Source organism: Lagopus muta, chromosome 15 (genome assembly GCF_023343835.1).
Source record: "Lagopus muta isolate bLagMut1 chromosome 15, bLagMut1 primary, whole genome shotgun sequence".
Lineage (NCBI taxonomy): Eukaryota > Metazoa > Chordata > Aves > Galliformes > Phasianidae > Lagopus > Lagopus muta.
In genome coordinates this window covers 3,287,074-3,302,056 of record NC_064447.1, presented here as the reverse complement: position 1 = coordinate 3,302,056, position 14,983 = coordinate 3,287,074, and the positions used below count along the sequence as shown (strand labels likewise).

At 47.4% G+C, this 14,983-nt stretch overlaps 1 protein-coding gene across 9 annotated transcripts; it reads left to right on the top strand.

Annotated features, from left to right (window-relative positions):
* Positions 1-233: 233 nt before the first annotated feature.
* MPG (N-methylpurine DNA glycosylase) lies at positions 234-14,757 on the top strand. Of its 9 annotated transcripts, none has more exons than XR_007379976.1 (5): positions 1,196-2,762; positions 5,796-6,021; positions 8,836-9,040; positions 12,890-14,005; positions 14,668-14,757. XR_007379976.1 is itself a non-coding variant. In XM_048961453.1 (5 exons), exons 2-5 carry the CDS (start codon positions 4,116-4,118, stop codon positions 13,282-13,284), a joined length of 846 nt encoding a protein of 281 aa, XP_048817410.1. In that variant the 5' UTR covers positions 1,196-2,762; positions 3,908-4,115; the 3' UTR covers positions 13,285-13,399. The 9 variants fall into 9 exon arrangements, 7 of the variants coding, with proteins under 7 accessions (XP_048817413.1, XP_048817412.1, XP_048817415.1 ...); XR_007379975.1 differs by having other exon boundaries at positions 12,890-14,276; positions 14,668-14,752; XM_048961453.1 differs by lacking the exon at positions 14,668-14,757 and adding an exon at positions 3,908-4,135 and having other exon boundaries at positions 12,890-13,399.
* The last annotated feature ends 226 nt before the right edge of the window (positions 14,758-14,983 follow it).

Sequence of the window (14,983 nt, the reverse complement as noted above, 5' to 3'; positions counted from 1 at the left end):
AACAGCCCCAGCTGCGTGTCCCCAGAACGCGACGAGGAAAGCTGCGTTTTGAGCCTGCGCTCATCTGGGTAAAAGCCGAGAATCTCCTGCAGGCCAGGCACTCGTTCAGGGAGCCCTCTGTAAAGTCGGCTTTATTCATAGGAGAGAGCAGCGTGCTGCAGAGGCGATGATGAGGCAAAGCCAAAAACGCACAGAACGCTTCACAAGCCAAGGAAAGCCAATACGCGGCCGCCCTTCCACGCAGGCCGCCGCGGTCCGAGGCCCAGCCGTACGAAAGGAGGCCGCTCCCCTCAGCAGCCCGCCCCGCCCCGCCCGGCTGCGCCCAGCGGCGGAGCGCGGCCCGGTAGGTGCGTGTGCGGCGCGGCTGGGCCGCCTGCAGGCCGCAGCGAGGCCCGGCGGGGTGCGGGGCGTCCCGGGGAGCCCTTGTCCTCTCTGCGCCCCGGGTGGGCCGAGCGGGTGTCGGCGGGCCGGGCGTTGGAGTATAAACGCGTCCTGCGGTGTGAGAGCCGTGCGCTTCTGGGCTGTTCTCAGCGCGGCCCTGACTGCTCTTTTGTGCCGGCAGGAACGGCGAATGCGTCGGGGTTTGTCGTCAAACAGGCTGCGAGGTCTCACCCAGTCGGCGCGGTTATCGGTGCTGTTTGTTTCCACATTACAGGGCTGCGACCTCAAGCATCGCTCCTCTAAAAACTTATTTTCTGTGTGCTGTGAGTCAGCGATGTTGCAAAGGCTGTAATGGACGCTGAGAATCACAGAATGGCCAGGGTTGGAAGGGACCTCAAGGGTCACGAATCTCCAATCACCCGTCCCCACTGTGTGCATACATTCGGGCTGGGCGGAACGCGGCCTGACCAGCTGTGCAGTAATGTGTAGACGTGCATTTTGAATAAGGCTGCACTGTGGTTTCCTGTCACGTTGCTCCTGTTCTGCTTCCTTTGGCCTGTCTGTGCATTAGGTGAAAGGCTGTGGAGTCAGTGACAGGTGGTGCAGTGATCTCAGAGAAGAGGGGTCTTGTAGCTGAACGCTGGAAGTTCAACCACTGTGCAGGTGTGTATGTGCCACAGAAGTGACAGGATTTGGACCCGTTCAGGAGGAGGGATGCCCAAGTACAGGAATGCCATCTGACTGGAAGATCTGCTTTGAAAATCTCTTCTAAATAAGATTGCCGTGTGAAAGGGAAAGCGTTTGAGGTCAGCTGGTTCGCGTCTATGTTTGACTCAGATTTTCACAGCCTTTACAGTAAGCAGTGATTTCATAGCTTCCTGGAAGTGTCTGGTTATAGGAGAGGCGTTAGCTTTTGTTCCTGTGTTATCAGAAGTTTTGTGTCTCACCAGTAGCAGGCTCACATACAGCATGTGATCCAGGGCTGTGAGGGAAATTGTCCCCACTCCTCAGATCCTTTGTTGATGTAGAGCCCGAAGGCTTTGTTCTGGGGTTCTGAAGATGCTTGCTATTGTGGTGGACATCAGCTATTCATCTTAACCTGCATTTACAAGTGTGTCTCTGCACATCATCATCCATTAAAGCCTCGAGTCAGTATTTTGTTTTCTTACTTTAATTATTTGACTGTGTCTGGTAATACAATGCAAAACACAGACAAATATTCTCCCTGTAACCATACAGATTAATCCCAAATCACTAAATGTAGGAAATCTTTCCCCTGAAAATAGAAGAAAGGCACTTTCTCACTCACAGACCCAAGTTCATAGCATGTGTGATTCAACGTCTCAGTTGAATCTCCTAGAGCAGTATCTTGGCTGTTACTGAGTTTGTTTCATGACTGATTTTCTGCATCTGGTTTTGCTGGAGAGTTCAGGCTGTTTGTGCAGGGCTTCAATACTAAGACTTTTTAAGCTGGCCTGAAATCTGGAGGAAATTATCTGTCCCATACCCCTACCTGTCAAAACTTTCTCATAGGACTTCAGATATTACTCCTCTGTAGGTAGGACTGGGTATGCAGCAGATCCTCTCTGTGGGTTTGAGCTGAGGAGGAACCATGAGCACCTTCTGCTTCTGTGCTTATGCAGGGAGCAACGCCAGGATGCTTCTGGGGGTAAATCTTTGTGCTCTGTGCCTTTCCTCCTGGTCCTTCAGTTGCTGTGCTTCAACAGAAGCCCTTAAGTATAATATCTCTGGATATTATCTGGATGTTTGAGGGTTTCAGTCACAGGTTTTCCTTTTTATCAATGCATTAATGAGAAAGACATCTTTGGTCATTCAGTGAACTTTACAAATCATGAGTGTTTTCAGTGCCGTCATGTAAGTGGAAAAAAAATTACTCAGAGTTTTTGGATGATTCGCCAGACATTCCCAAAGGACATTTGCTGCACATAATGTTGATGTGCATCAGAAAACGGAACTGCCTGTCAGTGTTTGTGGCCTCACTGAATGCTGCTTGATAATGGCTTGGTTAACTTGGGTCTCTGGGGACTGAGCTAACTAACATCCGTTGCCAGTATTATACTTAACTTGCGTGCTTTCATTTCATGCAGCTTTGTCACACTGCTAGAATGGTGGGGAAGAATTAGGATAGAATAAAGCGACTTAAGAAAGTCAGCCAAAATTAAGTGGAATTTTGATGAGGGATTTTTTTTTTTCTTCATGATGTTTCATTGCTTTCTCTCACTTTGTATCTTCCTTGGTCTTCACAAAAGGATGATTATTTTTCACTCTGAAAAGCTCAAGATGTCCAGCAGGCACAGACTGGAGCTGGAAGGACTGTGTGCAGGAAATGACATTGCCAGACCTACAGAGCAGTCAGTAAGGTGTATACAGTCATTGTTTATTTTACCATCCTTTGGGGGTATGAGTAGGATTGCAAATACTATCAAAGTCTGTCTCTGAAGAAACTGATGTAGTATTTGTGATTACATTATCAACCCCTGCCTGCACTCTTCTTTCAGGAAGGTTTTTCTGCCTCTTCTCACACTGTTCTCCAGAGAAATGGCTGCAGCCCTCTGGTTCAGTGTGAGCAACTCCTGCCTCAATGAGATGATTCCCATCCTAAACACTTTGTGCAAAGATAGGAGAGAGGGTGTGAGTAAATAGGCAGCCCTCAGAGTGGAGGTCACCTCTAGAGTGGTGCAAGGATGTGCTGAGCAACATTTTGCAGTGACCTGGAAAAGGGGCAGGGTGCTGACTGTCACAATGTTTCCAGCTGGTTTAACATTATTTTAGGAGGTGAAGAGGAAGGGTGACTGGTGAATTGTAAATGCAAACTGATTCATGTGGCCGGGGAGCAGTCATGATTTCACACACAAAACAAGGGAGTTTTTGGAGCTGCAATGACTACTTCTGTGATGCCTTCTTCTTCAGTAAAGGCAAGGCACACTTTACCACATCTCTTGCAAATACAAGAAGTAGGGAGAACCAAAGTGCATTTGTGAGAGGCAGGCTCAGAACTCCTTAAGGGAACGTGTAGGTAAGTGGTGGTTGTTGCAGTGTGGTTGGGTGATGTTACCTTGGTTCAGAGGACCACTGGATAGAGCTCATGGTTATGAAGCACATGGAGCTGTGCTTGCTTCAAAGGTCTCTGGCCAGAGATGTGGAGGACGCTTGGAGAAGCACTGTGTGTTCTTTCTATTCTTTCCTTGCCTTCTGCTTTTGACCTGTGATGAGAGCAGGATGCGGGAAGAAATGTCCTTTGGTTTTGCCCACTGTGCTATTTGTATATACAAATCTATACAGCTGGGAATTGTAAAGGAATTGTTTCCCCAGAAGTGGCAATGTAGCCTTGCATACACTGTATTTTTACATCAGTTTCAGTGTTTCTGATTCTGGCTTACAGGGGCCCTAAACAATTGTCTGAGAATAGCCCAGCAGGCCTGAACACTTCAGGCACTGCACAGAGCTGTTCAGTTCTTAATCTTTCTGTTCTGACTTCTCTGCTTCTTTATGTGTGTGCACACAGGTGCTTCACAACCTGCAGCTGGTTTGGTTACAACAGAATTAGTAAAAATGGAATGAATCCACAGCTGGTTCTTATTTGGGGGCACACAGTCTCAAGGCCGTGGGATTTGTCTGCAGACCTGCATGTGAAGAGATGGTGTCTCTTACTTCCCAAATGAACAGGGCTTGGGTACTTGAAATGCACTGATGCCTACACTGTGTTTCTTCCTATGCAGATTTGTACATACAGGTAACATCCTTTATAGAAAAAGCAGATAGGCTTTGAGGCATAGAGTTTTATGTCTTGTATCATGGCACGGACAAGCACAAAGCATGCATTGGGGCTTTTCTGGATCTCTGAGACAGTATTGCATTCCCTTCACTCTGTTATTGCTTTTAAAGCAATCTCATGTTGTAGGCTCTGAATTTTGCATGACTAGAAGGCAGTATCCTACTGCTGCCTCTAATGAGAGGTGAAGATGCTGAGGTCTGTGTAGGATCAGCCTATAGCAATGACATTACAAGTGCCCTTGGGCTGCCAGTGTAATGTTTGTGTAAGAGCACTCGTATCCTCTAAGAACAACTTAACTGCAAGGGCAGCAGGTGTCGGGCAGCTCAGGTCCTGTGTCTGATGCTGCACTCCATAAAAGCACAAATTACCAATGCAGTTCATGCTCACACAGATGGGTTACGTTTTCAGCGTGTCTTCATGTAGTTCCAGTTAATGCTGTCAGAGAAGCCTGGAAGCAGTTTTTAGCAGGAAACATTCACTTGGTTGACTTTTTAGAAGTTAGCCTGATATGGAGAAGTGTTCCTCTTTTGTCCCTTCCTTCCTGAACTTTCTGCTGTTCACATCCTCCTTCCCAGACAGGACTCATATTTGCAAAGGCCATCAGGCAATTTAGTCTGAGCGAGGTAAGTGGCTTCTAGTGACATTTTTAGGAGTTGCCACAAAGTGAAAGCTATAGAGCAGAGCAGAACACCTGACATGGAGTTGGCAATTCTATGGCAAGTCTCTGACATGGCTGAATTATTGCAATACAGAATGCAGATGTTGCACTAAAATACCTCCAACCAAAGCTGGTTGCAGCCTCAGTGCTAATCCATCACCCCCAGCTTCCACACTGTGCTGTTAGCCAGCAGACATTTCAAAGAGCTTTATGGAACGAGTTTGTTCTGGTTTGACAAGAGTAAGGACTGCAGCACAGAAAAAGACACACCAACTTTTTGAAGCCAGCACATTGGTGACGAACCTGGAAGAACAACTTCAGGTTATGCAGTTGTCACAAATACGTTCTGTAGTTTGGAACACACTGTTCTTCATCTCTTTGGTAGGTGAGCTGAAGCCTTGCTTTGTGGAGATCTCAGTGCACTCATTTCTGCAGTGTGACAAGCTTGACAGTGACCGTAAATCAGGCATCTCCCAGCTCCAGTGTTCTGCGTCCCATGGAGATTTGGATTCTTACCCATTACATCACTAATTGAAATGATTGATATGTCACTTCTGTGAACTTTCTGAACCAGCACTTTTAGAAGTGTTTTCATATTCTCTTTTGTCTGCTTAATAGATTATTTAAGTTCTCAGTGGAAAGAAGATGGTACAGGTTTACCTTTGCTTTCGTGTTTCCTAACCTAACAGTTAGCAAACATATTTTTACTGCTACGTGGACCAGAGTTTATTGTTATCTTAAGCCCTTAAAAGATGAAAGCTCAAACTGCAGTATTCTGTTTGCATGTCAGTAGAGCCCAATATTTGCCTAGCCTGGCATAAATCCAGCTGAATGTCACCTGTTCCTGTGCTTTGCCTGCACTGTCTAATCAGTAATAGCTTTCAGAGCCTTTGTATTAAAAATAAGAATTACTTTAAAATAATCTTTACATTTCCAAATACGTTTGCATTTATTTCCTAGCACTATGTCAAGGAAAAGAAAGCTGTTGGCTCAATTAAGCGCCCTCCAAAGCAACTGCAGCATCCCTCTTTCTGATGCCTTGAAGAGCCCCACCACGACTCCTGATGGCAACTCTTCTCCAACAAGCAGCAAATATTTTGTAACAGAGAAAAAACAATCTTCCCAACTGGAAGCAGATTTCTTCAACCAGCCCTGTATCAGCCTGGCCAAATCCTTCCTGGGACAGGTAAGCCATAACACTGACACCAGCTCTACATGCTGCAGTACAGTAATAATTTAATGTAAAGGGATGATCTTTTTCTTTTTGCAGTTTGCCTCTGGGGCTCTGCTATTTCAGGAGTGCTGTTCTCATTATTTTTCTTGTAAAATTCTGTTAAATTGAAGACTAGTGATTAAATCTATTTTGGATGTAGTCACAGAGGTATTGTTTAGGTTTAATTTACTGTTGCACTTCAGAATTAGTTTATTTTTTGTGGAGTTCCTCATTTTCTGGCTTACTGAAACACACTTTGCTGTTTGTGGTTTGAAGGTTGTTTAAGGCCAATTATTTTCCCTTCAGGTACTTCTATATTTGTTTTTGGCTCCTGGTTTTCCCACTGGAAAGTAATGCTGTGCAGCCAGCATCATTTCCTCCTCTCCCTCCATTTGATTACCTCGTGATGCTAATAGCAGGTCCTTGGCCTTTTTTGACTGATATCCCCTGTCGTGGTGTACTGACATACTTTATTCTCACCTGGCAGTTCAGCAGCCTGCTTGATACTTTCCTTTATGCTGCCTTGTATGCTCTAAAAGCTCCATCTGCCTCCTTTTATTTTTGCAGTTCTGAATAATTCAGGCTTACCAGTAGAGCTGGTGCTCACCTCTCCCACATTATGAACAGAAATATGTGAGGCAGCCCAGGCCCTGGCCTCTGGGACTCCACAGCGCTGCAGTTAAACCCTGTTCACTGTGAAACATGTCCTTTCTACCTTCAGTTCCTGAGGTTTTAAGTCATCACCTGTTCATGAAAGGACCTCCTCCCTTTTCCCAATGCAGAAATGCTGAGGAATCTTTGGACCCTGCCTTTGGGAGGAGGGGAGCTAAACTGTGTCTCTTCTGCTCAGCCAGTCCTTCAAAAACCTCTCATTTCAGAGAGTTCCTCCAGTGTTGTCCCTGTAAACAGTTTTGAGTCTGGGAACCTTGTAAACACAATTGCAAAATGTGTTTTTAGTACCAGTGCTGTGATCTTACCTTTGCTGAGTCCTCTTTATATTTTTATTACTTGTAGGGTGAAGAAACTTCCTGGGCTCTCTTTGCTTTAGATACTTCAGGAATTTGTTGCAGTGACTTTGTTTTGGGCTGTATCTCTGGGTCTACCCTTGGTTTTACTTCTGAAGGATATTGTCTTGCATGTAATGGACACCTTTGCTCTGCTTTGCTCCTGCTGTGTTTATTTTTGGTCTTTCTCAACCTCTCTCTTATACATCAAATGTATTTTCTCTCTTTATAGACATCCTGCTAGAAGTTTGCCTTTCCTGCTTTGACTTCTGGCTGTCTCTTTTAAGTTCTTAACAAGCTTCCTTGTTTTATGTAGTTTCCCTTTTTGCTGATAAGCAACACTGTAACAGATTATTTTTGGACCTTAATACTTGTGTAAGGATCCTGAATTTTAGGCTTCATGGTCATGACACAAAGTTGTTTTTCAGTGCTGAGTCTTTGGCGAAGAGTTTGGATCAGTTTGAGAGCGTTGTTTTCTCTTGGGAGGTCCCTGATGACTGAGTCTGCAAAGCACTTTTTGGTGTCTGGAAGATACAGTCCGTGTCCCATCGCACTGTGAGATTTGCTTGCTGTGTATGAAGACACCTGAAGCTGCCCACTAATGCATTTTTTGGTGTCTCAATGTCTTTAACATCCTCAGATGTTAAATAGGCAGATAATACTTTACTCCTAATTCGATCCTTTTCCTCTTTAGGCCTAGAATTACAAACCAGGCAAATTCAATGTCACTGTAACATTTTCTTTGAAGTATAACTTAGGTCCTCCTGTGACCCAATCTGTGCTCTTGTTCTCATGTAACTGCAGTTATAATAACAATAATTCAGTGTTTTGTTATCTTTGTTCTGCCAGATCTTGGAGGTGCTTTCTGCACTAGTATTACTTATTGCATTTAACTGTTTCAGCTGCAGATATGTTGTCAGAAGAGGCAGGGAAATGCCTGCATACCCTTAAAACTGTAACCTTACCACTGCTTTTCATTGTACTGAGAGTGCTTTTGGAGTATTCACATGCACCAGTACTTTTCTGAAGCCATTGTTTTTCACAACAATAAAATACTGATGTTTTCAATTAATTGGGAAATACTGTGGGGAAAGCACGAGAGGCAGGAATTGCAGCTTTGTAAGGAGTTCACTCATTGTTTTATTTTCTTCAGGAGAATCTTTCCAGACTTGTGGCTGTTTATTTTTCCTTTCCTCATCTACTTGGTTTTGTTAAGGAGCTGGCAGCGAGGAGGAGCACGCTGCAGTGACAAAGACCTGCTTTTCCTGCCCCAGGCCAGTCACCAGCTCTCCTGCCCTGCTCCTCTACACGGTGCAGAAAACACCGAAGCAGCACTGATGTTTCAATTATGGTTATCTCTAGAGTTAGGTGCCAGGACTTTTTGAAACACCTCCAAGGGTCTGTCCAATCACTGCAGTTGCTGTCCTGGTGGTTTGGGGTGAGAATGCAGAAAAGAACCACAGAAGCAGTTCTGTGGGCTGTGCAGATTGCTGCTTTGTTGTACACGTGGTCATAAATTGATTCTGTACGATACTGCCACAGCTTTGCACCCCGAGCATTTTGCTGGGTGAACGATAGGTAGAAACTTGGTGTACTGGGATGTGGTCCAGACAGTTGAAATTGGAATCGTTCATGCCAGCTTACAGACTGCATTCAGAGAGTGAGAGGAGAGCGGGCACTGCCCTAAGGGCCCTTTTTCTGATGACTTTGCCTCAAGAAGCCTTGTGCTCTGCTTGCTTGGCACAGGGGCTGTTGCTAACCGATGCCCTCTGACCTGTTCCAGATTCTAGTTCGCAAACTTCCCGACGGCAGGGAGCTCTGGGGGAGGATTGTTGAAACAGAAGCTTATCTTGGTGGGGAAGATGAGGCTTCTCACTCAAAAGGTGGGAAGCAAACTCAACGGAACGCAGCCATGTTCATGAAACCAGGAACTCTGTACGTGTACCAGATCTATGGGATTTATTTCTGCGTGAACGTTTCCAGCCAAGGTGAGTTGAGGCCAAAGCACAGTGCCTATGTGTCAGCTTCAAACACTATGAGCAGGGCCATCTCTGGCTACACGGCCAGCTGGGATTTTGGTCCCAGCTGTGAGTTCCTTGAGCTGTTCAGATGCAGAAATAAAGATGAAGGACTGGAAGGGAATCTTTACAGGATGGTGCTTTCAGTTTGGATGACCTGAGCCGATGCCTTATCCGTGTGATGCAGTGCACTTTATTTCTTCAGGGTGGTGGTGTACAAAGAAACTTGCAGTCTAGTGAAAGTCTAAATCTTGGTGTCCACTGTCAGGAGAAGAAAGTTTTCTGTCTCCTGCCTTTATCCCCAGAAACTAAATGCCAAGGAAAACAAAAAGGTCTAAGATGTCTGAGCATTAATATCTGAGTTGCTACAGAAGCTTTTTAGCAGCTTTGCTTTATCTTCAAGAAAAACTAAAAAAGAAAATCTCAAAAGCAGGCTGTGACAGGATCTGCAATCCTCCTTTATTGCTCTCATGATAATAAAACCAATCTTTAATCAAATGATTCTCCTTTTAACAAGCAGGTGTTGTTTTCCTTACAGATAATAGTTTTTGCCTCAGAAAAGGAATGTAATTACGTACTTTGAAGCTGCAGTATGTGTTCCTTAAACACTGATTTTGTTTGAAAAATCTCAAAAAACTCTTTTCCTCCATTTCCAAGATACAGCATGTTGTATATTCCACAGCAGAATGTGTTGTGCTGATGACCATTAGCCCTCTGGTTTTGGCCTTTGGAAGGTAGCCAAGCAGAAAAACAGTGCCAGGTAATAGTGTGGGGAAAGAGCCTGTCTTCCTAAGTGGAAGTCTGGAGTCTGATGGATGAACACATGGGAACTGCATTACCACGTCTCTGCCAAAGCTGTTCAGATAATGAAAGCAGAATGATTCTTTGTTCAAAACGGGGCTCTTAGCATTTGAAATACTGGCAAATAATAAAGGGAAGAAGGGGGGATCTTTGTGTACATCATTGAGGTAAAGCTGGGTCCTATGGGATTTTACTGGAAGGGGCCTTCCTCTTGCTGCTGGTAGCCATGCTGTGTGTCTCTACATTGCTTCAAGGAGAAATCCTAAATGATAGCAAAATCTACCCAATGTCTCAGTGCACACGGATCCCACAGCGCATCTCAGTGCTGGCAGCAGGATCATCTTAGCACAGAGACACTTCCCAAGAGCTGAGAGACACACTGGGCTTCCCTCGCTTCAGCAAGGCAGCAATTACTGGTCGAGCTTCTCTTTGACTTTGCTGTGGTTTGTTTATCAGGAGTTTGCCAATGTGAGCATTTTGCTGCCAGACCTGAAGTAATCTCTTGTAAAATGGGGATCCCGGTGCTTCTGTACCCAGGCGTGGGGTCACACAGCGGGGATCCCAGACCGGGACTTTGAAGGAAGTGTTTTGGGAGCAGTGAGTCAGATGGGTGGAGAGAGGAGAAAATTCTCTTCTCTCCAGCGGCCAAGAGCTGTTTCCAAGAGTGAGAGCTGGACTCGGTCCAGGGAAGGAGAAGCGAGCAGCGCAGCGCGGGTGTGGGACTTCCTTATCGCTCTGTGATTCCTGACTGCCCAAGGACAGAACCAGCCTCTTCCTTGTTGTCAGATCCCAGCTTTTAGCTCTAAATCTACTCCTTACATGGAGCGACTCTGCAAGGCGTGGGAGGGCAATGTGTGGTGCTTCTGGGCTGGAGCACAGGATGGGCACTGCTGCCAACGGCATGGCAGCAGCAGTGTCTGTGTCAGGCAGTGCTGAAGGCAGGTAGCCCTGGGAGCAAGCTGGGCAGGCTGCACAGAGAAGGCTGCACAGAGAAGGCTGCACAGAGAAGGCTGCACAGAGAAGGCTGCACAGAGAAGGCTGCAGCACCCTGGCAGGCAGGAGGTGAGCCAGAAGGATGCAGCTACTGGTTAGTGGTTAAAGAAAACTGATGTGCAAGCACCCTCAAGAGGTCCTGAACATCCACCTCTGGAGGAGGTGGGCAGAGAATGCAGTAGCTCACTGTGGCATCCCTGAGCTCCTGTCTTCCCCTGGCGGTCTTGCTCTAACTCTCATCTGTTCTGCACACAGCTAGAAAGAGTTGGAAAGCTTTCCAGTGGAAATGCTCACAGAGCAGCCAGAGACAAATGCCAGGTACCCTGCTCCTGCTGCGTGGGGGTCTGGGAGCACTGCAGCTGCTCTCAGCATGTGCCTTTATTCACATCAGCTCACAAGGACACTTGAATTCAAGTGCCCGCAGTTTCTACTTGCATTTGTGATGGATGAGGGCAAGGAGTGTAATTAGCAGTTCCTCAGAATCTCACAGTTGGTGAGAGCATCCCAACGTGAAGGATATTTCTGTGTGCATGGATGAAAAGCAGGACTAGGACGTGGAGGATGTTCTTAAAAATCTAAAATGACCTTTGAGCTCTAAATCACTGTAGCAGCTTTTGGCTGCCAGATTAGCCTCATTCCCTTCCTTAGCAAAGGGAGTGCCTGCAAACAGATTGTGGACAGCTGTTGGAAGCGTTTGCTTCACGGAGCTGTGCAGAGGGCAGGGGGGCTCTGAGCAGTGCAAAGCAGGAGGCACACCTGGCAACAGCAAGAGATCGGGCTTTCAGTTTGTGAGCTGAGAGCGGCTTGTTGTGGCACTTCACAAAATAGGAGAGGGAATCTATTTTGGGGAATTGCGGGTCCCTGGGGATCTGCTGGGCTACAACAGCCTTTGCCAGGCTTGAGCACAGCTCCAGATGTTTGCGGCTGGAGAGGGAAAGGAAGTCCTTGCAGAGCAGCATCTCCAGTGCTGAGGCGGAGGGGAGGAATGCCGTGGGCAGCCCCGCACAACAAGCACTGTGTGGGGCAGCACACAGGCTGCATTGCCAGGCCCTCACCTCTCCCACTCAGGGTCAGAAGACCTTCCCTGCTTTCCGATGGAAAATACTGGAGAAGTATTTCTGTCCCACTTGGGCTGGAAATCCTCCTTGCAGGGGATTTTCTCTGCTCAGAGCTGCCTCGTTGCTTCGCCCTCACCAAAATGAGGGGGAGCAGCTGGTCACAGTGGCTGTGGGGAGCCATAAGTTCCTAGGCTCCTTCTTGGCAGGGTGATGAATCACATTGGAGAAGAAAGTAGGAGTTTTCTTCACTTCTTGTCACAGGTGGGGCTGTCTCTGCTGAAGCGATGCTCCCAGGGCTGTGCAGCCCCCTGCTACCCCAGCACCCATCTCACAAGAGCTTCCCTGGCACGAGGATGCTGACCTCGCTCCTCTGTATCACCCAAGGCCGTGTTTGTCACACCCACACCTCAGCCCGTCACTTGGATCAGTAATGCTTCCACCCAGGGCTCCTTCAGAGCGGCCCAGCTGCTCCCCAGCCCACAGCTTCATGCCAGAAGCCCTCCTCCAGTCCAGCTCTGCCTCGTTCTGTTGGCAGCATCTCGAGTTCTTTCTCCTCTTGTTTGCTGGCTGGAGACCTTATCATCAGAGTTTATTATAAATCCACTGGGTTTGGGAGCAGTTTTGGATAGTTACGCCAAAACTGAACCATATGTGTATTTATTCCTCAACATCGTGGTGATATAAGAAAAACCTCTTGCCCTCTGGCAAGCCTTGGAGCTGCAGCTTGGCCTAGGAACATCAGGAAGTGGGGCTGGGTGAGGTGAATCAAGTACACAGAGCTGTGGGATGCTGGACATTCAGCATAGGGGAGGGAGTGCACTGACCACAGCTTAGCAGTCTGAGGGAAGCACAGATGCTGCAGGCAACTCCCTGCTCTGCCAGGGGCAGGGAATGCAACTGAAGTGCTTCTGCTGAGATATTCCTTCCAAACAAACCTGAACTAACACGTGCCTCTTTTTCTGCACAGGGGAAGGGGCTGCAGTCTTACTCCGCTCTCTGGAGCCTCTCCAAGGTTTGGATGTGATGAGGGAGCTGCGCAGCACTTCAAGGAAAGGACCTGCAAAGCCACTGAAGGACTGGCAGCTGTGTAATGGGCCCTCCAAGCTCTGCCAAGCATTTGGGATTGATAAGGCTTTTGACCAAAGGGACCTGACTCAAGATGCGGCCATCTGGATGGTACCTGGACAGGAGCTGCCCAGGGAGCAGGACGTGGTAGCCACGACCAGGATTGGTATTGGGAACAGAGGGGAATGGTCACAGAAACCTCTCAGGTTTTATTTAAGAGGAAACAAATTTGTGAGTGTTGTAGACAAGAAAATGGAGCGAGAGATGGCAGCAATGGAACCCATCTCTTGCAGCTGATGAATCTTGCAAGTGTGCCACCAACCAGGACTTGAGCTGTGTGCTCTTTTGGAGAGCCTCAAGCCGTGTTGGGGCAGCAGCAAGGGCAGCTTGGAGGTTTTTAACAATAAACATAACTTTATTGCAGCAAGGTGGAATTTTATTCATGGGGCAGACGAGAATGAATCTTCCAGCCAGAACTGAGGTTGGATTTGAGCACTGAAAGCCCCTTTCTCTCTTGTGAATGGATCCAGGCTCTGGTAAGGTGGATGACTAGTGAAAGCTCACTGCTTTGAGCTGCTGTGTTGCTCCTCTTTGTGCTGGCCCCCAGGAGAGGCCAGAAGACTTGGTTTCTTCAGTGGAATGCCAAAAGAGTGGGTGGCAGTAGGGCTGTCAGAAACTGAGAGAGCTGGTTTTGATCAGTCTGGAGATGAGGAGGAGAAAGAATCGTGCTGCTGACTACAGCTGCCTAGTGGGAGGGTGCAGAGAAGGCAGAGCCAGAGTTTTGTCAGAGGTACACAGGGACAGGATGAGATGTAATGGGCACAAGCTAGAAAACAGGAAATTCTCATTAGCTATATGGAAAACTGTTTCACCATGAGGGTGGTCAAATGCTGGAACTGGGAGCAATCAGACCACCATACAAGCTCCTGATTGATCTCATGTAACATTTTCTCTGAGCAGAATTTGGACAGAAGATCTCTAGAGACCCTGACCAACCTACACTATTCTATAAAATCCAGTGAGTTTTTTGCTTTGTTTATTTTTTCCAGCTGCTTTTGAGACCAGTTCAGAGTTTACGAGTGTGGGAGCCTGAACACAGAGAAAGAACCAATGCTGAGATCTCTGCCTCACAGCTCTTTCTGCAAAGCTGCAGCCTGCCATGAAGTACAGAGGGAGGGAAAAAATAGGATTCAGGGGAGAATCCATACGATTGCAGCCATGCTGGCAGTTTGCCTTGCATGTGTGGCACCAAGCCCTGCAACTAGGCCAAACAGTTGCTTGGATCTCAAGTTAGCTGCATGCTTCTCCACAGACAGGTGCTTCCTGCCTTACCTGTGCTGTGCTGCACCAAGCCACATCTTGCACAAATAATCCACTGCCACACTGGTGGCACCACTGTGCCGTGCCCCAAGCAGCCCCTGGATAAGCTTTGTCTTTTCACAGCTGGGTGACAACCAGCAGGCAGCTGTCCTGCCCATTCCAGACAGCGATTTCTCTCCTCATTTGGGATTCTTGTGCAAGAAAAAACTCAAATTTTGAAACCCCCTGACCCCCCCGTTCTGAACAGACTGTGCCATGTCTGGCTCATTAACTCACCTTCAGATGCAGCTGCTGGGGACTGGGTGGGCTGGTGTTGTGCTGACCAGCTCAGACATCACTGTTGTTCATCCCTGCTTGCAGCTGCAGGGAAGGCTCACAGAAGGGACTGTGCTGAAGTAGCTGCCATCAGGTATCCAGTGCGCTGCAGGCCCTGTGCTGTTCCTTGCAGGTAAGTTGTTCAATGCTCACATTTTCACCTCTAGTTGTGTGGGCAAGTGAAGCCCCTCTCACAGTTCTGCAGCTCTGGGAAAAAGCTCCAACTTGTGTGTGTAATAAGGGAAAGTCTAAATGAGGAACCTGACTGTGTTCACACACCACACACCCCTGGAAGCCACCAGCACCATGGGAGATCTCCCCACCCTCCTCGGGTACAGAGCTGTGCAGACACCCTGGGCTC